The 24,412-nt window shown below is 43.3% G+C and overlaps 1 protein-coding gene across 1 annotated transcript in view; it reads left to right on the top strand.

Moving 5' to 3' along the window:
- The window catches only part of bmt2 (base methyltransferase of 25S rRNA 2 homolog), a 141,039-nt gene that overhangs the window by 10,310 nt on the left and 106,317 nt on the right, over window positions 1–24,412 (top strand). Inside the window, exon 2 of the mRNA XM_038779983.1 lies at window positions 12,451–12,592. Within this exon, the coding sequence (XP_038635911.1) occupies window positions 12,451–12,592 (142 nt within the window). The remainder of the gene's footprint in view (window positions 1–12,450; window positions 12,593–24,412) is intronic.

The raw sequence follows: 24,412 nt of genomic DNA, 5'->3' as shown, positions 1-24,412 counted from the left end.
TGCCTTTTGCTTTAGCTAAAGATTATATAATTAAGGGGAGGAGCCAGGTCTGTCTGTAGTTTCAGTTTGCCATAGAATATCAGTGTGGCAAGAAGTGTCTTTCAGTTGTCTCCTGAAAGGTTCTCTCCCAAGTGCTCTGCACACAGAAAAACAAGTAAACCTTATTGTTAACTTTCCAGGTAGTATTCAAACTATATTGGTTTGCTTAATTGGGATATATTGTGGTACATGTAGGGAGTAAGTTAAAGTAACTATTATCTGTAAAGCTATTTCTAATTACTAAGTAAATAGGTTGGATCTAAAATATGAATTATAAGATAAGTGGTGACTTGGCTTTTCAGCTGTTGAATTTCAAAGGGCGTTTAGAGGTTACCAGGAATCTTTACAAGTTACAAAAGTTTTATAGGTAAACTGGGGAATTTTATTGACCCAAAAGCAGAGGCAATAGGAAAACAAATATTTATATATTTGGAGAAGTTGAGTTCAAAGAGGCATTTGAGGACAATGGGAATTTGAGATGAAAGAGAAAGCAGCTCTTAAGGAAAGATGTTTAGGTTTGATGGCTGTGTGGGGAAATGCCCTGAAGTTCGCAAATTATATAGAACATTAGTTGGGCCACATTTGGAATACTTGTCCAATTTTGGTTACCACACTACCAGAAGGACATGGAGGCTTTGGACAGAGTACAGAAAAGGTTTACCAGGATGTTGCTTGGTATGAAGGATATTAGTTATGAGGAGAGATGGAAGAAACTGGGATTGTCCTTCCGAGAAAGACGGAGGCTGAGGGGCGACCTGATAGAAGTTTATAAAATTATGAGGGGATAAATAGGATGAAGAGTTGGAGGCCTTTTCCCAGGGCGGAAATGGCAATTACAAGGGGGCACAAATTCAAGGTGAGGGGGGATAGGTTCAGTGGAGATATGTGGGGAAAGTTTTTTTACACAGAGGGTGGTGGTGGCCTGGAATGCACTGCCAAGTGAGGTGGTTGAGGCAGATACGTTAGCGACCTTTAAGACTTATCTAGATCGACACATGAACAGATGGGGTATTGAAAGATACAGGCGGTTGGTCTAGTTAGGGCATGTGATCAGCTCAAGATTGGAGGGCCAAAGGGCCTGTTCATGAGCTGTACTGTTCTTTTTTCTTTGAAGACCAGTTCACTGGTCGGAAGGTGTGAAACCTTTGAATCTGAAGCAGTCATCCAGTTTCAAACCAGAAAAATCTTTGTTTTTCTGAACGCAGTTTGGTTCTGAACCTTTTGGTTTTCCTCATCAGAGTGGAAGTGTTTGAGGATCCATGTGGTATACCTTTATTAAAGTAAAGACAGTTCTTTGTTTGGGTAATATTTCTGGAATTTTATAAGTTAAAATCTGTAAGGGAGCTTTTGCTTGTGTGTTTGACCAAGTGTTTCTTTTTTGGGAGGATGGTGGTGTTTGTTCTGTAATACTGGTTAACTTTAATCTTATGTATAAAAAAAACTTTAATCTTGTGTGCTGAAATTGTTCTTTTTCAATAAATATTTTTATTTAAAAAATCCTAAAGTTGTTATTCCCCGTGTCTGCGAGGGTTCCCTCTGGGTGCTCCAGTTTCATAGAATTTACAGTGCAGAAGGAGGCCATTCGGCCCATCGAGTCTGCACCGGCTCTTGGAAAGAGCACCCTACCCAAGGTCAACACCTCCACCCTATCCCCGTAACCCCACCCAACACTCAGGGCAATTTTGGACACTAAGGGCAATTTATCATGGCCAATCTACCTAACCTGCACATCTTTGGGCTGACCTTCGGGACTCCTTCCACAAGTCCTCCACACCCCCCCCACACACCGCTTTAAGCTTCCAAATCCCAGGTTTGCAGCCTTAGTTTGTGTAATCTTTCTGTGTAATTTAATCTGTGTAATCCAGGTATCATTCTGCTAAATTTACACTGTACTCTCTACCAGGTCAATATGTCCTCTTTCAAGTATGGGGCATGTGTGCAGCAAGATAGTGAATATGAATTTGGTGCAGGTTGGGATGAAGACAGCAAGTTATCTTTGCGGTGGGGTGGGGACCAGTGCTAGGAGTGGTGGTGGTGGAGTAAGATGTGAGACCAGTTAGAGGAGGTTGACGGAGGTATGGCTGAGGATATCAGTGGCCAATAGATTTGAGGTAGGGGAGGAAATGGCTGGTATGCATGTGGAAGCAGGCAGCCTTTGCTTATACTGTCAGAGTTTGGCTCGGTGTTGAATAGCTTTCTGAGGCGGTGAAAGTTCTTATTCAGCCAGCAACAATGGTTTGAGGGCTGTTTTCCCCGGGAGAATAACTAGCTGTCACATTTTTAAGAGTGATTCCGAAAGGAATATTTATGTTTGAGGACTTTGAAGAAAATATATCTCGCTAAGGAAGTAAGAACACAGGGCACTTTTATTATTACACTGAAAATGTTGTTTTAGATTTCATTTGCAAAGCAGCTATGATTAATGAAATGTCTTTAGAGTGCTTTGAGCAAGATTGAAGATAATCTACAGTAGAAAGAAGCATTAAGTGCATTTGAATTTAACAGTACTAGTGCTGGAGTAATTAGTTGTAGAATGCGTGTACACTGGAGTGTGTGTTCACCTATTTCTTTCAGGACCTAGCTTCAAATCTGCTGGAAAGCACAGCTACAAGTGTTACACATAAACTATGTTTGGACAATGTCTGATCAAGGTCCTAAAACTGGTATTTCCATGATTGTATATTAATTCAAAAGTTACTCATTGACAATTCCCTAAGCACAGTTTCTAAGCCATAGAACATACACAATTAAGGAATATTTGGGCAGAACAAAATGAAATTACTGTCAAACATCAACAACACTAAACACAGCACTAATGAAAAATCTGTAACCTAGTAATGTGCAAACACAAAGAAAGAACCGCACCAGCAATGTCCTCAAGGACCTCCCAAATTGCTTCACAGGCAATGTAGTTATTACAGGTTGAGTAGCTATCTCTTATTCGAAATGCTCTGGGCCAAGAGTGGGTTGGATTCCGGAATTTTTTGAATTTTGGAGTACCAAGCTGCAAAGATCCTTGGACGCTGCTCAGAGTCGTCGGTCAGTGCCGTGTCTGAGTGGGGGACGCAGGGTCCCTCCCAACAGGGAATCCGGTACCGGGTTCAACTCTTTCTGTGCAACAAACGTGTGCCGTCAATTTGAAGGACACGCACATAACGAACACACACACACACGTGTGTTTGGCCACAGAAATGGGTCACAGTGCGAGGAACAGCCAACACTGAATAGTTCAGATTTCAGAGCTTTTTGAATTTCGGAATTTCAAATAAGGGATACTCAACCTGTATTTGTCCATGTGAGTGGGTCAGGAAAATCAAATCTTTAAAAAAAAATATTTTAAAGATATAATAATCTTTGTTGTCACAAGAAGGCTTACATCAATACTGCAATGAAGCTACTGCGAAAATCCCCTAGTCGCCGCATTCTGGCGCCCCTTTGGATATACAGAGGGAGAATTCAGAATGTCCAATTCACCCAACAGCATGTCTTTTGTGGCCTGTGGGAGGAAACCGGAGCACCCGGAGGAAACCCACGCAGACACAGGGAGAATGTGCAGACTCCGCACAGATAGTGACCCAAGCCGGGAATTTAACCTGGGTCCCTGGATCTGTGAAGCAACAGTGCTACCCACTGTGCTACCATGCTGGAAAGACATTGCATCATCTGGACACTTGAATGCTGACCTGGAGCTTTTTTTAAATGTCACCTTGGACTATGCACAAGCCTGCTGCCTTCAAATAAATCGCCTGACGTTCACGGTACGTGAGGAAGATCGATTGTTTGGTTTGAACTAAAATCACTTTAATTGATGGGGAAAAACACTTAAAAGCAAAGGCTAGTGACTTGCTGGAAATCAAATTGCAGAGCCAGCCTTTAAATTTTGAACCTGCTGGCTTTGGAGTCAGTTTTGTGAGGGAATAAGCTGAGAACGAAAGGTGACCCCCTCGCTCTCGTGTTCTCGCGCACTCTCTCTCTTCCTGAATAAAATTGTATGTGGTTTTCAACCTACTGCCGCAGAATCCTCATCTGACTGTAACTTGTCGCATTTGGACCTGCAAAACTGAAAGAAGAAGAAGAATTGATTGAGCCCTTTCTTTTCCTGTACGCCAAAGCCTTGTTGATGAATACTTCTAGACATCCTCTGGGTGCACTGTGAGAAATTGTGGGCAGCAACAAATTATGTTCTCGGGGATTGTTTTTTGTAGGGTGGGAGGTGAGCTTTTTTCACGTATCTGTATATGATCTGATTTGGGAAGCTACACACGCATGTCCAAATTTACAAATGGTACCAAGCTAGACACAGTGAATTGTAAAACAAAACACAGCAAATTATCAAGCATAACAGCTGATAAATAGTAGTGCATTTTGAAGGCATGAATACCAGATAGAATAAAATCTGAACAGCCAAAATGAAGTGGGAGTGAGTGATCTAGCCCTGTGCCCTTATCTCTGTCTCATGCTCTCCTGCTTTGACTTCAATGTTTTTCTATTAAATTATGTAAAAGCAAAATATTTGGTTTTCTTCCTTGTCCATTCAGGCACTGGAGGTGGATTTGCATTAGTAGTTGGGATATCTTTCCTATTTGGTGTTCTTTAATACATTGATTATATATGTATTTATATATTTTTTCAAAACTTCAAAGTTTAGTGGATGACATTTAGGTTGACCAATGCTAACACAGGTACTTGTGGTCTGCTGAATTTTGCAATGTTTACATAGCTTGAGAACAACGATTACTTCGCGGCATGGTGGCACATTGGTTAGGACTGCTGCCTCACAATGCCAGGGACCCGGGTTCAATTACAGCCTTGGGTCACTGGGTGGAGTTTGCATGTTCTCCCTGTGTGTGCGTGGGTTTCTTCTGGGTCCTCCAATTTCCCCCCACAGGCCAAAGATGTACAGGCTAGGTGAATTGGCCATGCTAAATTGCCCCTTAGTCTCCATAAAGGTATCTAGGTTAGATTAAGGGGTTAATGGGATAGTGCAGGTGAAGTTGGTGTAGGCTCGATGGGCTGAATGACCTCCTTCTGCACTTAGGGTTTCTAGGACTAAGTGGGTATTGCTGATTGGTGTCTCTCTTCATCTCCGTGCACTTGTCCGTTTTGACAAGAAGAGCTAAGTATCCATGCTGAGCATTGTGAACTATAATGTGAGTAACAAGTGGGAAAATTGTTCAGTGATGCTGTGCGCTTGAAACTGATTCATACCGACTGGCAACGGAATGTATCCATAACTTTTTGGTGACCTAAGTGCGATAGCTATAAGACCATAATATATAGGAGCAGATTTAGGCCATTCGACCCATTGAGTCTGCTCTGCCATTCAACCATGGCTGATATGTTTCTCATCCCCATTCTCCTGCCTTCTCCCCATAACCCCTGATCCCGTTATTAATTCCCTTATTAATCAAGAACTCCAGATTTGTGCTTGAGGTGCTGTTGCCTACAGGACTACAGACCAAGAGTTCGAAGTTCAGAGCCAATGGTCACCTGGGACTGTGGCAACATTTACTGCAAAAAACGTCTTTGGTTTACTGGGATTGAGATTATATCATTCAAATCTAACAAGCAGATTTCAAATACATAAGAGAAAGATTTGTTTTGCTAGTAACTGAGATGTATAAATTGTTTCAGCAAATGTGCTTATCAGGAAGGTTTAAAAAAAAGTCTGCAAGTGTATTTCCTGACCATCAAACTTGAGATATCATATGCAGTCTAATGCAAATATTTATGTCACACTTGTAAAGGAACAAAAAGAACAGCATTCTGAATCTATTGAAAAAGCAAACAAAAACTTCTTAATTGATCTGCAAGAATCTACAAGGTTCTTCTAAAAAAACAAACAGGCCACCTGTCCATTGGATTTATTAAGCCAGTATGTTTTCCATAAGCCGCCTAGTTAATTCCATTCCCATTCTCTTGCCGTGTTCTTCGATATTCTTCTGCAAGAAACTGCTTGGTTTCCTTTTGATGAATTTATAAACCCAGCTTCAACAACAGTTCGACATTAGGAATTCCACATTCTAGCCATCAAAAGAAGGAAAACTCCTCCTCCCTCGGGTATCTGAATCTCCATGGGTCCATTTCCCCCATCTGCTCCATAAACACTAGCAGCTCCTTTGCGCCCCCCCCCCCCCCCCCCTCTCCCCCCCCCCGATGCCATAAGGGGTCTGGGGCACAACCTATCTGGTCTGGGATCAGGCAGACAATTAAAGTCCCCACCCCATGATCAACTGATGAGAGTCCAGGTCAGGGATGGCTGCCATTGCCCTCTTGATAAAATCCCTATCTGTCCAGTTCGGCAGTGTATATATTCACCAAGACCACCGGAGCACCCACCAACACCCCGCTCTCCATCACATATCTCTCTTTCTCCCCGTTCCCTCCCCCAACCCTCCTGAATCCACCAAAAGGTGACCCACTGAAAAAGCCACCCTCCTATTAATCAGTATCGTGGACCCCAACATCCTCGAGTCATAGTTCGAATGGAGCACCTGTCCCACCCACACCTTCCTCGCCTATGCCTGATCTCGAACTCTCAGGTATGACTCCTGCAAGAAAATAACGTCGGCCTTCAAACTTTTTAGATGAGCAAGCACCCAAGATCTTTTCACTGGCTCTTTTAACCCCCTCGCATTCCCTGCAACCATCCTGGTTGGGAGTCTTGCCCCCCCCCCCCAACTCTAATGAAATGAAAATGAAAATCGCTTATTGTCACGAGTAGGCTTCAAATGAAGTTACTGTGAAAAGCCCCTAGTCGCCATATTCCGGCGCCTGTTCGGGGAGGCTGTTACGGGAATCGAACCGTGCTGCTGGCCTGCCTTGGTCTGCTTTAAAAGCCAGCGATCCACCACCTCTCAGTGTGAGAGACTTTAGCCATTTTCTCCCCGTCCCCTGTGACATGAGAGCCTTCTGAGTCAGACGAGGACCCCTTACTTGACTTCTCCCTCATTCTGTAGCCTCCACGTACCCCACGTCGGAGGGGGACCAAACTCTCCAACTACACTACTGAACAGCACCGTTAAATGGGCAAAAAGGGCCGACAACCAAATACACAAGCAGGAGCCACCTTATGTGTAACAACTGTTTTGTGCTGGAATGGTGTGGTCAACTTTGTCAAAGGCTGCAGACAAATTGTGAAGAGTAGTTTACCTTTGTCAGTCGCATAGGATGTCACTTGTCTCTGTTAAGAACCATTTTCGTATCGTGATGAGCAGAATCCTCATTTAAAGGATTCAAGCATGGAGTTCTCTGCAGTGTTAATGTAAGCCTACTTGTGACAAGAATAAAGATTATTATTATTAGATGGGCACAGATATGGGAGGTGACCATGTATCCAAGGACGTTGGACAGGAAATGGAGGTTATAGTTGTGGAATTGGGTTGCAAGTACAATGAGACAAGCATTTTTTAAATTAATGGGGTGATATTGACAGATTTAAAGGAGAGAGGGACAGCACATGATGAGAGATAATTTCCAGTGCCAGCCAACATGGGAACCAGGGAAGTTGGGTTGTTAGGAATTTAGTAGGAATAAGGTTGAGGGAGCAGTAGGTAGGTTTCATGGACAGGGTTAAGGGGGAGATGGGAAAGAATGATGCAAGTACAGGCTAGAAAGGTAAAATCTTTAGAAGGACTTCTGCCTGGCGGGCTAAGGGAAGGAAGGAAAGTAGCAGAGGCAGACGATCAGATGGTCTCGATCTTGGTGACAAAGAAGTCCATAAGCTCCTTGCACTTACTGTTGGAGGTGAGGTGGAGGTGAAGATGAAGGAGACAGAGGGAGAGGGGTTTAAGAAGACAATTTGTAGTAAACAAGGAAGCCATGGGTTAGGTTTGCATTCCAGAATGATCCTGGAATAATGAGCATTTTAGCATTTGAGAGCAGGATCTGATAGTGTTTATGTTGTCCAGTCAGATCTGGTGGTGAATGGCTAAACCAGTTGTCCACATAACCTTTCAAGTCCTGTACCAGCCTCCCCGGACAGGCACCGGAATGTGGCGACTAGGGGCTTTTCACAGTAACTTCATTGAAGCCTACTCGTGACAATAAGCGATTTTCATTTCAAGTCGTGTTTTTGTTTTAAGCAATTTCCTGGTATTGTGCAAGATGCCTTTTTAAGCAGAGAACAGTTTTAAAATCTTGCAAAGCTTTTTCTAAACCGAGAAAGGACATGATATAACTTTGTTTTTCCAGAGCCTCTTTTCACAGCGTGGGACACTCTCTTGCGTGGGACACCTCACCTCACTCTCTTGCTCTCGCCTCTCCTTGCCCTCACTGCCACTGAACTCGCCCTGTGTAAAAAGTATTTATGTAGCTGTGGAAACATTTGAACAGCAGCTCTTTTGGAAGTGAAAACCCTGCAATCACTTTTTGTGGTGGAACTATTGTGTGCCTCCTCTCAAACCGTTCGGCCACTTCAGTACATCAGTCTTTCCAAATTTCCCAGATCCTAGCAATCCTGTTCTCACCAAGTACCCTGGGGCTGGAGGATGTCTCTCCTCAGTGACTGAGATTGTTGATTTCTCTGTCGAGATTGTGTTAAATGGTTAAGCAATTGATTGGGTCAAGTATGTGACTTTTTTATTTTCCTAATCTTTCAGTCCACTGAAATATTCCCTTTGCTTTCAGTAGTTTGGAGGTGGTCGGCTGAAGTGTATGATTTTGTTCATTTCCCCTTGATTTTGAACTGGTTCTATTCTGTAAGGGATTTGTAAAAAATCAAGCCCTTGTACTAACAAAATATTTGATTTTTAAGGTTAACTCATCACTTAATGCAGCAGAACAAGGTATTGTTGATATGTGAGTTATCTTTATGCCATGTCACTGTGACTGACTGCTGTGATATCACAGAAATATTACATCCATTTGCTGATTCTCAGTCCACAGCAACATTAGCAAAATATTGTTTCCTAGATCATAGAATTTAGTGCAGAAGGAGGCCATTCGGTCCATCGAGTCTGCACCGTCCCTTGGGAAGGGAACCCTTCTTAGGCCCATGTCTCCACCCTATCCCCGTAACCCCACCTGACCTTTTGGTCACTAAGGGTCAATTTTAGCATAGCCAATCCACCTAACTGCGCATCTTTGGACTGTGGGAGGAAACCGGAGCACCCGGAGGAAACCCACGCAGACACGGGGAGCACGTGCAAACTCCACACAGTAACCCGAGACTGAAATTGAACCCTGGTCCCTGGAGCTGTGATGCAGCACTGCTAACCACTGTGCCACCATGCTGTTAAATGCTACAAGTACGGAAAAACAAACTATGAAAAGATTTTGTTTCTCTGGGAAGTAGGTTTTTTTATTTTATTCCTGCTTGGGATGTAGGCGTTAATGACAAAGCTGGCATTCATAGCCCACCCACACCAAGAACATGTGAGATACTGTGAAGAATAAGCTGAGCTAGGTTAAAAATGAAAAGATAGCAAAGAAAAAAATTAAGATTGACCTGTGTATTGTTGCACGAAACGCCCATTTCTAAAGCTGCAAAATATGTTTCAGCATCGGATGAAGGGTAAACCTTTGACTTCACAGCTCCTTTGAGCTCTGTTTCCACAGCTACATAAATACTTTTTACACAGGGCGAGTTCTCACAGCTCCTTTGAGCTCTGAATTATATAGTGAGTTACATTGAGCAAAAATCTGAGAACTTCTAAGTCTTCATGAGATATAAATTTTCAGCCTGCAAAATGTTTTGATTTCCGAATCAGCAGGTCACCACATGTGGACCATTAATATTTAAAATAACTCCAGGGGTAATGAGAGGAAAGTTACTAGTCACAAAGGTAATGTTATTAGTTATTCATTTGATGGGTTCCTGGCCGATGTGAACAATCAGCAAGTAAGGATGTACTGCTGAAAGAATAAACACATGGGCAATGATCTTGTAAAATATTTCAATTTTATTACAGCCCAGTTCTCCACATATATTTTTGGTTTCAAAGTGAAAGGGTTTTGTTTGTCGTCTTTTATTTCCTTATACTTTTGAGGGTTTTAGTATTTTAGCCAAACAGTAGAGTTTGCTATTGTATCCATTTCTGTGGCTTTGAATTGATATTGATGATTCATAGATTTTGCCATAGCAAAGTGTAGGATTTTAAAAACACCAATTGTATCCATGACTTGCAGTAATGAAATTAAGTATTTGGTTGACAGAAGCTAGTTCAGTAACTATGGCTTCATGTGTTTTAAATTTGGTGGTGGCAAATTAGGTACAGGCTGAAAATGCCTTATCCGAAATGCTTGGAGCCGAGTGTGTATCAGATTTCGGAATTTTTCGGATTTTGAAATGCGTGTGCGTTGGGAACTGTGCATGTGCAGAACATTGGGAACTACGCATCGCCCAGGAGCCTTGTGGGAGTACCCACTCGCGACCTCACTTCGGCGCTCTTTTTTTTAAAAAAAAATGCGGATCTTGGAATTTGTGGGATTTCGGATAAGGGATGCTCAACCTGTATTGACATAGTTGCATTTATGCTGCTGTCCTGCATTGGTAAGTTTGATATAAATTATCATCCAGCTGCCCTAGGATGCGCTGACGTTTCCTGTTTTCTGGTCATGGTGGTGTTTCATTTCTCTCCAATGTTCAGACCCTTTTTAAAAGCAAATAAAAGTCAGGTTGAGGAGATCGCTTCATCAAAAGCTGACTCAGGGGGCAATGGATGCTGGTCTTCTATTTCTCAGCTTTAATTCCTTCCATTTGTGCATCTTGAGTCTGAATGTGGTCCCTTGTTGGGATGAGACTCTTCTCAATAGAGTTGACCAGGGAGAACCAGTGCATGTGGTTTATTTAGACTTTCCGAAGGCTTTCAACAAGGTCTCACATAGCAGATTACTATGTAAAGTTAAAGCGCATGGGATTGCGGGTGGCGTCTTGAGATGGATAGAAAGCTGGTTAGCAGACAGGAAGTAAAGAGTTGGAATAAATAGGTCTTTTCCAATTGGCAGGTAGTGAGTAGTGAGGTACCGCAGGGAATTGTGCTAGGACCCCAACTTTTCACATTATATATTAAGAATTTGGACAAGGGAACTAAATACATTATCTCCAAATTTGCAGATAATAGAAGGTTGGGTAGGAGGGTGAGCTGCGAGGAGGATGCAGAGATGCTTCAGCAGAATTTAGACAGGCTGAGTGAGTGGGCATATACATGGCAGATGCAGTATAATGTGGATAAATTGACGTAATCCACTTCAGTAGTAAAAATAGGAAGGCAGATTATTATTTGAATGGATGTAAATTGAAAGAGTTGGATACTCAGCGAGACATTGGTGTCCTCTGGCATCAGTCGCTGAAAGAAAGCGCACAGGTACATCAGGCAGTAAAGAAGGCAAAAAGATATGTTGGTCTTCATAGCGACAGGATTTGATTATAGGAATAGGAATATTTTACTGCAATTGTAAATGGCATTGGTGAGGCCACACCTGGAGAAATGTGTGCAGTTTTGGTGTCCTTATCTGAGGAAGGATGTTCTGGCTATGGAGGGAGTGCAGCAGTGGTTTGCCAGGCTGATTCCTGGGATGGCAGGACTGTCATATGAGGAGACAAAATCGGTTTGGATTATATTCATTGGTGTTTAGAAGAGTAAAAGATGTCGTACAAACTTGCAAAATTCGAACAGGTTTAGACGGGGTAGATTCAGAAAGAGTGTTCCCGCTGGTGGAGGAGTCCTGAACTAGGGGTCATAGTTTGAGGATAAGGGGTAAACCTTTTAGGACTGAGGTGAGGAGAAATTTCTTCAACACAGAAGTGAATCTGTGGAATTTGTTAACACAGAAAGTACTTGATCCAAAACATTGTGTAATCTCAAGAAGAAATTAGATATAGCTCTTGGGGCTAAAGGGATCAAGGAATGGGGGGGAGGGGGTGGGGGGGGAGGCGGGATCAGGGTATTGAACTTTATGTTCCACTATGATAATGAATGGTGGAGCAGGCTCAAAGGGCTGATTGGCCTCCTCCTCCTATGTATGTTTCTATGTATATCTGCTGGCTGCAAGGGGACTCTTTATAATTATCTTGAGCAACCTTGACCTAATTTCTAGTGGACATTAGCCCACAGACATAACTAAATTGACAATGTCCTCAGAAGTATGACAGGATACCTGGTACATTGGTGATGCTGTACGGAGGTAAAGTGAAGCGTTTTACATATTGGAACAGAATTAAGGGAGTTTTACAGTGTCTCTAAGCATTATTTGCATTCTCTTACATTTAAAATGTATTAGATTCTCAAATTTAGGGTTAGGATTGTGAGCTCAGAAATGTGAAATATAAACGCATAAAATACTGTTACGCTACTGTCGTGACACTAAGGACGTACTGACCTATGGAAAATTCATTCATAGCTACTTGCTCTCCCCCAGAAGACCTTTTTTAACTCCAGTTGGTATATAACTTTTTTTTGCACCCCGCAGTGGGAGACTTTGACAAGATCTGGCGTGAGCACTGTGAAGATGAAGAGACTTTGAGTGAATATGCAGTTGCAATGAAGAACCTTGCAGATAATCATTGGGCCAAAAGCTGTGAGGGTGAAGGACGGATTGAGTGGTGTCGCAGGTATGGCTTTAAAATGAAAACTTCTCTACTTTATTAACACTAATGTAACTTGAGAAATTCCCTGCCGGTATTTTCACGAAACAAAATGCATTTTACATTATTCCTTGTTCAGGAAATAGCTTCAAAAGGACATAGGCAAGTTGGTGGAATGGGTGGACAGGTGGCAGATGAGGTTCAAAGTGGAGAAGTGATTCATATTGGTAGAGAGAACATGGAGAGACAATGTCAAGGAAAGGATGCAACTCTGAAGAGGATGCAGGAGCAGAAGGACCGGGATGAACATGTGCATAAGTCATTGAAAGTGTCAAGGCAGGTTGAAAGAGCGGTTAAGAAAATATACGGTATTTAGGCTTTTTTTAATAGGGGAATAAGGAGGATGTAGATCTTGTATAAGAAACTAGTTTAGGCTTGGCTGGAGTATTGCATCTTGTTCTGAGAGCTGCATATTAGGAAAAATGCAGAAAGGATTCGCGAGAATGGTCCCAGGGATGAGGAACTTCAGTTATGAAGATAGGTTGGAGAAGTTGGAACTATTTTCTTTGGACAAAAGAAGTCAGATGTATTCAAAATCATGAGGGATCTGGACAGAATAGATGGGGAGAAATTATGCCCATTAATGAAAGGATCGAGAACGAACAGGCGTAGATTTAAAATAATTGTCAAAAGAGACAAAGGCACCAGGAGCAAAAGCTTTTTCACGCAGCTAGTGGTTAAGGACTGGAATGCACTGCCTGAGAGCGTGGAAAAGGCAGGTTCAATCGAGGCATTCGGAAGACTGTTATCTGAAATAGGAATGTGCAGAGTTACGGGTAGATGATAGGGAATTGGCATCTGTTATGTTGCTCACTCGGAGAGCTGGTGCAGACATGACGGACTGAATGGCTGTTTTCTCCATTGTAACAATTCTGTGATTCAGCTTGGCATGCAAATATGAAATTGTAACGATGGGAGAGTAAAGTATCAGAACTATTGACTCTTTGCCATCTTTATCAAGACTGTATGAGGTGGGCCCAGTCAATCTGCAAAATTAGAATATTGGAGTTCCCTTCCAAATAATGCACCATCCTGACTTGGAACTTTATTGCCGTGGCTTCACTGTTGCTGGATCAAAATCGTGGGACTCCTTTTCTAACAGCGCTGTGGGTGCACCTACACCACACAGACTGCAACGGTTTAAGAAAGTGGCTCACCACCACCTTCTCGAGGACAGTTAGGAATGGGCAATGAATGCTGACTTTCCCAGTGATGTCCACATCCTAGAAAAGAATACATAGAGGAAAAATAACGAGAGTTCCTCTGACTTCAAAGGACCTGTGCATAAGCATGGCATCCTACTATTCATGACGCCCTATGCTGCTCTTGTTTGGCCCTTGTTTCGCACTGTAACCAGTCACTATTTGTTGATGTGCCATTGTCGATGTAATCTGTCGATTATTCATTTGTCTACTATTTACGTACTGTGTACGTTCCCTTGGCCGCAGGAAAATAAATATCAATCAATCAATCAATCAATCAAAACAGGCTTATTCAAGAAGGGTAAATCAAAAGATGAAATTCAAGAGTTTTGAAAGGCATTATGAAAAATGAAATGAAATGAAAATCACTTATTGTCACGAGTAGGCATCAATGAAGTTACTGTGAAAAGCCCCTAGTCGCCACATTCCAGCACCTGTTCGGAGAGGCTGGTACGGGAATTGAACCGTGCTGCTCGCCTGCCTTGGTCTGCTTTAAAAGCCAGCGATTTAGCCCAGTGTGCTAAACCAGCCTCTATCATTAGAATGATTTGGAGGAGGGAAGATGTAAGGAGTGATATCAAAGTGGTTAAAGGCTCTCCTACGAGGGGGAGGGTGAGCTTACGTAGCTTCCCTTCTGGAGAAATGCTTTTTGGGGAACTTGGTAGGCAATCCTTTTGAAAGGAACAAGAAAGTTCTGTTAAAGGAGTACAGCTTTTCAAGAAAAATTTCCTGCACTTAACAACTAGAAATTCCACTCGAACTGAAGAAAGTCACCTCGATAAAGCTAATCTATTTGAGAGTGCAGTTATTGCAAGCAAACTTTTTTTTATTTATGAGAGGCAGTTTGCTGCTTTTTCTGTTGTGTTCTCAGACTCAACATCAGTAGTGGTTCAGGTGATTTTCCCAGTTTTTCTTTTAATTAATTGTTTGAAAATCTGTAAAAGCAGCTTCGGATCACTCCCTCTTTATTGTATTTCCCATTTTTCACTGTGAGCAGGCACTTGGGCCTTTGCTTGGTCCTTTCAACACAGTGGCAAGCACTGCTGGTTCACAGCGCCAGGGTCCTGGGTTCAATTCCGGCATCGGGTAATTGTCTGTGTGGAGTTTGCACTTTCTCCCTGTGACTGTGTGGGTTTCCTCCGGGTGCTCCAGTTTCCTCCCATATCCAAAGATGTGTAGATTGGCCATGCTAAATTGCCCCTTAGTGTCCAAAAGGTTAGGTTGGGTGATGGGGATAGGGTCAGGGTATAGGTTAGGTAGGGTACTCTTTCCAAGGGTCAGTACAGATTCAATCAGCCAAATGTCCTCCTTCAGCACTGTAGAGATTCTATTATTTCCCAAAGGAGCAATTCTATAATCTAGAGTTGCCATCGCACTGAGTGATGCTGCTCCATCTTGGCCTGGCATTGGAAGCAAATTGTTGATGTAATCGTTATGAACAGTGTTGCAGGAGTAATAATTGATGGCACTAATAGCCTTCACAGATATCCTGTGAGTAACTGTATAGTTAATCTGTGAAGGAGTTAATTTCCATTTTATCGTCACAAGAGGGACTTTCAATGCAGCTTTAACAAAACAACAACGAAGAATCTTCGGATTGTTCATCCTGTAGGTGCACGACATCCACCCTTCCTCTCCATCAAAAGCTTTGGACGATGCTTGAACTGCACCATTATTGATTGTGGTTTGCTTTATTCTGACTTCAAGCAATTATTCTGATTGGTTGAGTGTCACATTGGTGGCGCGCTGCAGTTAAAATGTCCCTTCTGAAGTTGAATGGAGTACTTTTCAAAAATAATGCACATTGTTTTGAAACTTATTATCATATAACTTAGGTAGTACTTCTGTTGCTGTCATAGCTCCACAGTGCAAAAAAACATTTCCTAGTGGTTAACCTCTTGGGGAAACTAGTGAATTCACATGTGTTTAAGTGATGACAGTATGGGCATGAGAAGGTGTGGCACGTTTGCCAGACATTGTAACTTTATTCAATGGAGTTCTGTGTCGTACTTGTACGAATTGAATTCCAAACATTCATCATGGAGTGAAGTTTTAAACTTATGTTTGAAGTGCTGAATTACCAAGACTTAGTCTGTTTTATCCCTGGGTCAATTGCTGAAATGAATACTGCTGCCAATGGATAGTCCTGCATATGAACTACTGCACCCCTACGCTCACAATTGAAACATTAATGCATGCTTCCTGTGAATTGTCTGCCTTACTTCAAGATACATAGAAACATACATAGAAGATAGAAGCAGAGGAGCCCATTCGGCCCTTTGAGCCTGCTCCGCTATCCATTATGATCATGGCTGATCGTATTCAATGCCCTGATCCCTCCTCCTCCTCCCCCCCCCCCCCCCCCCCCCCCCCCCCCCCCCCCCCCCCCCCCCCCCCCCCCGCAATCCCTTGATCCCTTTAGCCCCAAGTGCTATATCTATTCAATTTCCTTCTTGAAATCGCACAACGTTTTGACCTCAACTACTTTCTGTGGTAGCGAATTCCACCGATTTGCCACTCTCCAGTGAAGAAATTTCTCCTCCCCCCAGTCTTAAGAGGTTTACCCCTTATCTCAAACTATGACCCCTAGTTCAGGACTCCCCCACCCCAGGGAACATTCTTTCTGAATCAACCCCGTCTAATCCTGTTAGAATTTTATAAGTTTATACGAGATCCCTTCCCACTGTTCTAAACACCAATGAATATAATCCTAGCTGATTTAGTCACTATTTATAGTTCCCCCCCACACCCTTCCCCATCCCAGGAATCAGATTGGTAAACCTTCACTGCACTCCCTCCACAGCAAGGACATCATTCCTCAGATAAGGACACCAAAAATGCACATAATACTCCAGATGTGACCTCACCAATGCCCTATACAATTGCAGTAAAACATCCCTATTCCTATACTCAAATCCTGTCGCTATGAAGGCTAACATACCATTTGGCTGCTTTACTGCCTGCTGTACCTGTGCGCTTAATTTCAGCAACTGATCCATGCGGACACCAAGGTCTCGCTCCGTATCCACCTCTTCAGTCAAATGATAATCTGCCTTCCTACTTTTGCCACCGAAGTGGATAACCTCACATTTATGCAGTTATATTGCATCTGCCATGTATATGCCCATTTACTCAGCCTGTCCATATCCCGCTGAAGCATATCTGCATCCTCCTCACAGCTCACCCTCGCACCCAACTTTCTATCATCTGCAAATTTGGAGGTAATACATTTAGTTCCCTCACCCAAATCATTAATATATAATGTGAGCAGGTTGGAGTCCTAGCACAGATCCCTGCGGTACCCCACTAGTCACCGCCTGCCAATTGGAAAAAAACCCTTCTATTCAACTCTTTGCTTCCTATCTGCTAACCAGCTTTTTGTCCATCTCAAGACACTACCCGCAATCCCATGCGCTTTTGCTTTACATAGTAATCTGCCGTGAGACCTTGTTGAAAGCCTTCTAAAATCTAATAAACCACATCCACTGGTTGTCCCTAGTCAACTCCAAAACTAGTTGCATCTTCAAAGAATTCCAGTAGATTTGTCAAGCATGCTTTCCCTTTTGTAAATATATGCTGACTTTGTATGATTATACTACTGCTTTCCAAATGCTGTGCTAGGAAATCCTTGATAATGGATTCTACAAATTCCCTACTACCAGTTAGGCTCACTGGTCTATAGTTCCCTGTTTTCGCTCTACCTCCCGTTTTGAATAGTGGGATTATATTAGCTACCTTCCAATCTATAGGAACCGTTCCAGAGTCCAAAGAATTTTGGAAAATTACCACCAATAAATCTACTATTTCTAAGGCAGTATTCTGGACTGACGCTGATCAGGCTCTGGAGATTTTCCACCTTCAATCCCTCTAATTTCTCCAAAACCATTTTTCTACTGATACTGATTTTCATCAGCTCACTAAAACTTGTGTTTCTCAGAACTTTGTGAAGACAGAAGCAAAGTACAAATTTAGTTCCTCACAGGGCAGCAGGGTGGCACAGTGTTTAGCACTACTGTCTCATGGCGCTGAGGTCCCAGGTTCGATCCCAGCTCTGGGTCACTGTCCGTGTGGTGTTTGCACATTCTCCCCGTGTTTGCCTAAGTCATGTCTTTGTTCCTTGTTACGAATTCCCTAGTTTCTGACTGTAAGGTCTTTGTTTTTGTCAATCTTTTTCTCTTTACATGCCTATACAAACTTTTGCAGTCAGTTTTTATGATCCCCACTAGCCTACTTTTATTTGTATTTTCCCCTTCTTAATCAATCCCTTGGTCACCTTTGCTGAATTTTAAACTGTCCCCACACCCTCGGGTCTATTGCCTTTTATGTTAATTTATATGCCTTTTCTTTGAATCCAGTACTATCTTTTATTTACCTTGTAATCCGTGGTCTGGCCACAGTTCCCTTTCTACTCTTGCGCCAAATAGGAAAACACAACTTTTGGAGTTCACCTATTCATTCCTTTAATGCCTGCCTTTGCCTGTCAACTGTCCTTCCTTTGAGTAATGTCATAGTGAACTCCTGCCTCATACCATCATAGTTACCTCAATTGAAATTCAGAACCCTGATTTCTGAATCAACTACCTCACTATCCACCTTGTTGAAGAATTCTATCATATTATGGTCACTCATCACCAAGGGCTCTCTCACAACTTGATTGCCAACTAATCCTTTCTTATTTGTCTTGCTGTCTTTTTCTCTTGTTCTTCATTTCCCTTGCTCTGAATCCTTACAGAGATTCCCATCCCTCTGCCATATTAGTTTAAACCCTACCCAACTGTTCTAGCAAGTACCCCACGAAGGACATCAGTCCTGGTCCTGCGCAGGTGTAATCTGTCCAGGTGGTAGTGGTCCCACCTTCCCCAGAACCAGTCCCAATGCCCCAGGAATCTGCCCCCCCCCCCCCCCCCCCTCCCAACACCATCTTTTTAGCCATGTATTCATCCTATATATCAAAGAACAAAGAAAAGTACAGCACAGGAACAGGTCCTTCAGCCCTCCAAGCCTGCGCCGACCGTGCTTCCCGTCTAAACTAAAATCTTCTACACTGTTTCTACTCTGACTAGCACGTGGCACTGGTAGTAATCGTGAGATAGCTACCTCTGAGTTCCTACTTTTCAACTTGCTTCCTACCTCCCTATGTTCTGCTTTTAGGACCTCATCCTTTTTTTTTACCTATGTCATTTGTAACAATGTGTACCCATGACAATTGGCTGTTCACCCACCCCCTTCAGAATGTCCTGCAACCGCTCTGAATCCTTGACCCTAGAACCAGGAAGGCAACATGCCATCCCCTCACAATTCAATTCCCTATGAATATTGCATTTCTACGCTGTCTGCCGCTCCCCTGTGCAGCAGAGTCAGAAATGGTGCTAAGAATTTGGCCTCTACTGTTATCCCCTGAGAGGTCATTCTCCTCAAAATGGTATATCTGTTTTGCAGCGAATAGCCACAGGAGATTCCTGCATTGCCTGACCGGTCCCCTTCCTTTGCCTGGTGGTTACCCATTACCTTCCTGCCTTTGGAGTCTGAGCTTACAGTGTGACCACCCCTCTAAACATGCTATCCACAACACTTTTGCCTCGCGGATGCTCTACAGTGTCCCCAGATGCCGTTCCAGCTCCGAAACATGTCCTACCAGGAGCTGCAGCTGGAGATGCGTACTGCACACACGCTGGTCCTGAAAATTGAGGCGTTCCTGGTCTCCCACATGGAGCAAGAAGAGCAGACCGCGGCTTGGAGCTCTCCTGCCATGTCTTGCCCCCTCCTGCCATGTCTTGCCCCATTTTTAAATTAATCAGTTCAATCATTTTAATGTGGGAGCAACTAAAGAAACTGCTATTTATTAAAAAAAGAGAGAAATTGCTGGAAAAACTCAGCAGGTCTGACAGCATCTGTGGAGAGAGAAACAGAGTTTAAAGTGTTGTGTCTGTATGACGACTCTTCCAATGAGTCATATGGATTTGAAATGTTAACTCTGTTTTTCTCTACAGGTGCTGTCAGACCTGCTGAGATTTTCTAGCATTTTCTGTCTTACTTTCAGAATTCCAGCAGCCACAGTATTTTCCTTTTAGTAAAGAAACTGCTGACTGGTAGTCCTCTAATAACTTTAGTCACTGAGTCATAAAGTAAACTTTTAATTTCCCAAAGGAAAGAAAGGTTTGCCCCAAAAGTCCCAGTGACATTGATCTAATAGTAAGGAATAAAATTGGGGGCAGCCCGGTAGCATGGTGGTTAGCATAAATGCTTCACAGCTCCAGGGCCCCAGGTTCGGTTCCTGGCTGGGTCACTGTCTGTGCGGAGTCTGCACGTCCTCCCCGTGTGTGCGTGGGTTTCCTCCGGGTCCTCCGGTTTCCTCCCACAGTCCAAAGATGTGCGGGTTAGGTGGATTGGCCATGCTAAATTGCCCGTAGTGTCCTAAAAAGTAAGGTTAAGGGGGAGGGTGGATACGTGGGTTTGAGTAGGGTGATCATTGCTCGGCACAACATCGAGGGCCGAAGGGCCTGTTCTATGTTCTATGTTCTAAAACATGAATATATCAGAAACAGCTGGTTTAGTGCATTTCCTAGGTTTTTGTCCAGCCGTTACGATCGTTACTTAGTGCTTCAGAGTGAATGCTGACATTGTTGACTCACAGAGCAGGTGTACCACGCTCACCCTCCCTCTGTACAGGAACCTTGAACGGTGCTTAAACTTCGCCATTATTAGTTACAGTTTGCTTTATGCTGACTGAGCAGTTATTCTGATTGGTTGAGTGCAAAAACATCTTCCGTCTCAAAAAGATATTGCTGATGTTTCCATGCTACTGAAGTCTGGCATTTTCACTGGTGTTGCACACTATTACAGCAAATACCCAATAAGCACTGAAGCAAGAGGTAAAGCACATACAAATACATGTTCTACTTGGCTTGCTGTGGGCGGCACGGTGGCGCAGTGGTTAGTGCTGCTGTCTCACGGCGCTGAGGACCCTGGTTTGATTCCAGCCCCGGGTCACTGTCCATGTGGAGTTTGCACATTCTCCCCGTGTTTGCGTGGGTCTCACCCCCACAATCCAAATGATGTGCAGGCTAGGTGGATTAGCCATGCTAAATCGTCCCTTAATTGAGGGGAAAAAAAGAATTGGGCACTCTAAATTAGAAAAAAAAGTTACTTTCTGCCTTGCCATTTAACCAACAAACAAACATGCCAAGCAAATGAATACTGAGTTCACATGCCCACTGAAGGTGTTTGTTATTCAATTTTTACCGATCAAAACTGCAATTAGCCATATTGAACAAAACTGGAATAAAACAACGCATCTCAGGAATCTGGTATTGTAAGATTTATAAAATCTTTCTTTTAAATAAAATACCTTTAATTTGCCTGCAACATCAAAAATGTTTTGTTAAGGAGGTTCAGAAGTTGGAGGGAGTATCTATGAAGTCATATGTTAGTCAAAGTTTGTTGTAGTACTATTGGGCAGCCAATGTGTCAATGGTGCGTAAATGGGTGATGGAGGGGGGAGGGGCGGCGTGGAAAAGAATGGAGATGGCGTCATGTAGAGGTACGAGCCTGGGGTCCATGGTAACGGCACCGTTGCCGCTCTCCCCTAAGAGGTTTACCACGGGCCCGGTGGTGGCGGCGACCCTAAGAATCTGGGGACAGTGGAGACGGCATCGGGGGGGAAACAGGGGGCTCGATGGAGGCTCCACTGGGTGGCAACCATCGGTTCATCCCGGGGAACAAGGATGGGGGATTTAGGGGGTGGCAAAGGGCGGGCATCAGCAAATTGAGGGACCTGTTTTTTGGCGGGAGGTTTGCGGGCCTGGGGGAACTGGAAGATAAATTTGGCCTTCCCCAAGGGAACATGTTCAGATACTTGCAGGTAAAGGCGTTTGCTAGGCGACAGGTAGAGGGATTCCCTCTGCTGCCGTCGCGGGGGACGATGGACAGAGTGCTTTCGGGGGTGTGGATCGGAGAGGGGAAGGTGTCTGACATCTATAAGGTAATACAGGAGGTGGAGGAGTCGTCAGTGGAGGAGCTGAAGGCTAAATGGGAGGAGGAACTTGGGGAGCAGATAGAGGACGGGACTTGGGTGGATGCCTTGGAGAGAGTCAACTCTTCCTCCTCATGTGCGAGGCTTAGTCTCATCTAATTTAAGGTACTGCACCGGGCCCACATGTCCGGGACTAGGATGAGTAGGTTCTTTGGGGGTGAGGACAGGTGCACCAGATGTTCGGGGAGTCCAGCGAACCACGCCCATATGTTCTGGGCATGCCCAGCACTGGAAGAATTCTGGAAGGGGGTGGCGGGGACGGTGTCGAGGGTGGTTCAAAGATAGGTAACTTGGTCAATAGCAGCAGCGACCCGGGGGGGTGTTCCTTATTGTAGTGTCTATTCTGTAACTTTATATTGTGTTAATTTGCGAATTTGCGTTGTTGTTAAAATGCTGTGTTGTTCATGGAGGTGGGGCGAATGTTTATGATTGTTAATATTATTGTTATTTTTGGTATTTTACTATGGTGCGTTATTGTTGTATAAATTCAAAATTTTTCAATAAAAATTATTTCAAAAAAAAAGTTTGTTGTCGGTAGGACATGCGGAAGCTGAACGTGAAACGAAGCCAAGCTGTGTAAGTCAGGGTGGAATTTGGATGTGCAGTAGGTATGGTATTGTGAACTGGTTATTTTGCTTAATTTTTATTTTAGTTTATTTCTTTACCGTATATTTCCCTGTTCAGCACTGGGTAAACAGTGAGGTGGTGAACTTTCTATTTTTGACTTGCACTTTGATTGGTAGCGTGTTACCTTTTCATCATTGACGTAGCTGTAAATGATATCCCCCCCCCCCCCCCCCCCCCCCCCCCCTCCCATCTTTGGAGTACACCATGTAGCCGACTGTTGACCTATTCTGGGGAAGGAATCAGTCATTTCCAAGAGAGGCTTTCCTTTTGTTTAAAGTGGAAAGGAAAGAAATGTATGAAAATAGAAATGTTAGAAAAATGGAACAGGTCCTGCAACATCTGTAAGAAGAGAAGACACATTGTGACACTTGGGAATATACCCCTTATCAGAATGAGAATTTGCAATACACAGTGAGTCTGATCTTTTATGATCTAAATTATTTGTTGGTCTTTGAAAATAACCTGATCACTTTGGGTTTCTATGATTGACTGTTGCACCAGTACAGGAGAAAATGTACCTCTGCTATTAATTAGATCAAAGAAATATAGTTCAAAATACCAGTAATATCACTGCAATCCCTTATTTTGTAAATAACATTTACACACATCATTAGGCATAATAAAGGCGTATTAACAAAGCAAAGACAACAATGATTCTGGGACTTAATCATGAGATTCTTATAAAATTAAGCTGGCTCCCACTGAAAAGCAAAATTTGGAAGTAGTTAGTTTTTAAAAATATAGACGTGTACGGATAATTTGAAATTTTAAGTTAATGAACCTCATTGCATCCAATTACAGGATTAGCATGCATGGAAGCCTCCTGCAAAACTAGAAATATAGATTTTTCTCACTTAATAGCAAATATGTAGAATGAACCTGCATCAAAAATAAACATGCCATTTAACTCCTTTAAAAGGCAGCATTGCACGTAACTACCGATCTTCCGTAACCATCATTCCCTTTTATATTTGTGCATATGGATGATTGACTGGAACATCGTGACTGATCCTTTACCTTTCTTACAATGCCATCTATGATGCATCAATTTGGGATTGAATAATGTAGAATTTATGCCCTTGAGTTTTGTTGGTGTGAATGTTTCACATTCAGAGCCTGGAATTTCAGAGCTTCCTTTTCTTGGGGGTTTTAGCCAATGTTATTCACTACCTGCTTAAAATTAACTAATTATTGCCCGGGAGGTGGGGGGGGGGGGGCTCCGCAGGTACAACATTTCTAGTTTGGTGGGGAGAGTGAAAGCTGATCTGGCAAGGTGGGATGGTCTCCCTCTGTCACTGGTGGGTCGGGTACAGGTGGTTAAAATGAATGTGTTGCCGCGATTTCTGTTTATCTTCCAACGCCTGCCGATTTTCCTGCCAAAGGCTTTTTTTCAGAGAGATTGAGGGAAGGATTACCTCGTTCATATGGGGAGGGAAGGTGGCCAGAGTTAGAAAGATGCTGCTACAGAGGGGAAGGAAGGCAGGGGGTTTGGGTGTTCCAAACCTGATGTATTACTACTGGGTGGCGAATATGGAGATGGTGCAGAGCTGGGTCAGAGGGGTTGATTCCCAGTGGGTCAGAATGGAGGAGAGTTTGTGCAGGGGGTCAGGATTGAAAGCACTAGCAACCGCGCCACTCCCGATGGCCCTGGGGAAATACTCGGGGAGTCCGGTAATAATAGCTCCATTGAGAATTTGGAGGCAACACTTCGGGTTGGGGGCAGGGTCAAGGGAAATGCTGATTTGGGGGAACCATAGATTTGAGCCAGGGAGGTGGGATGGAAATTTTCGGAAATGGGAGGAGAAGGGGATTAAGACACAAAAATTTGTTTCTTGGGGGTCGATTTACAGGACTGCAGGAGCTGGAAGTATGGGCTGTAGCAAGGGGAAAAGTTTAGATACATGCAGGTTCGAGGTTTTGCCAGGA

The sequence above is a fragment of the Scyliorhinus canicula genome, chromosome 20 (genome assembly GCF_902713615.1).
Source record: "Scyliorhinus canicula chromosome 20, sScyCan1.1, whole genome shotgun sequence".
Lineage (NCBI taxonomy): Eukaryota > Metazoa > Chordata > Chondrichthyes > Carcharhiniformes > Scyliorhinidae > Scyliorhinus > Scyliorhinus canicula.
Note: the sequence above shows the minus strand (reverse complement) of the source record. Positions and strands in the feature narration are given on the sequence as shown.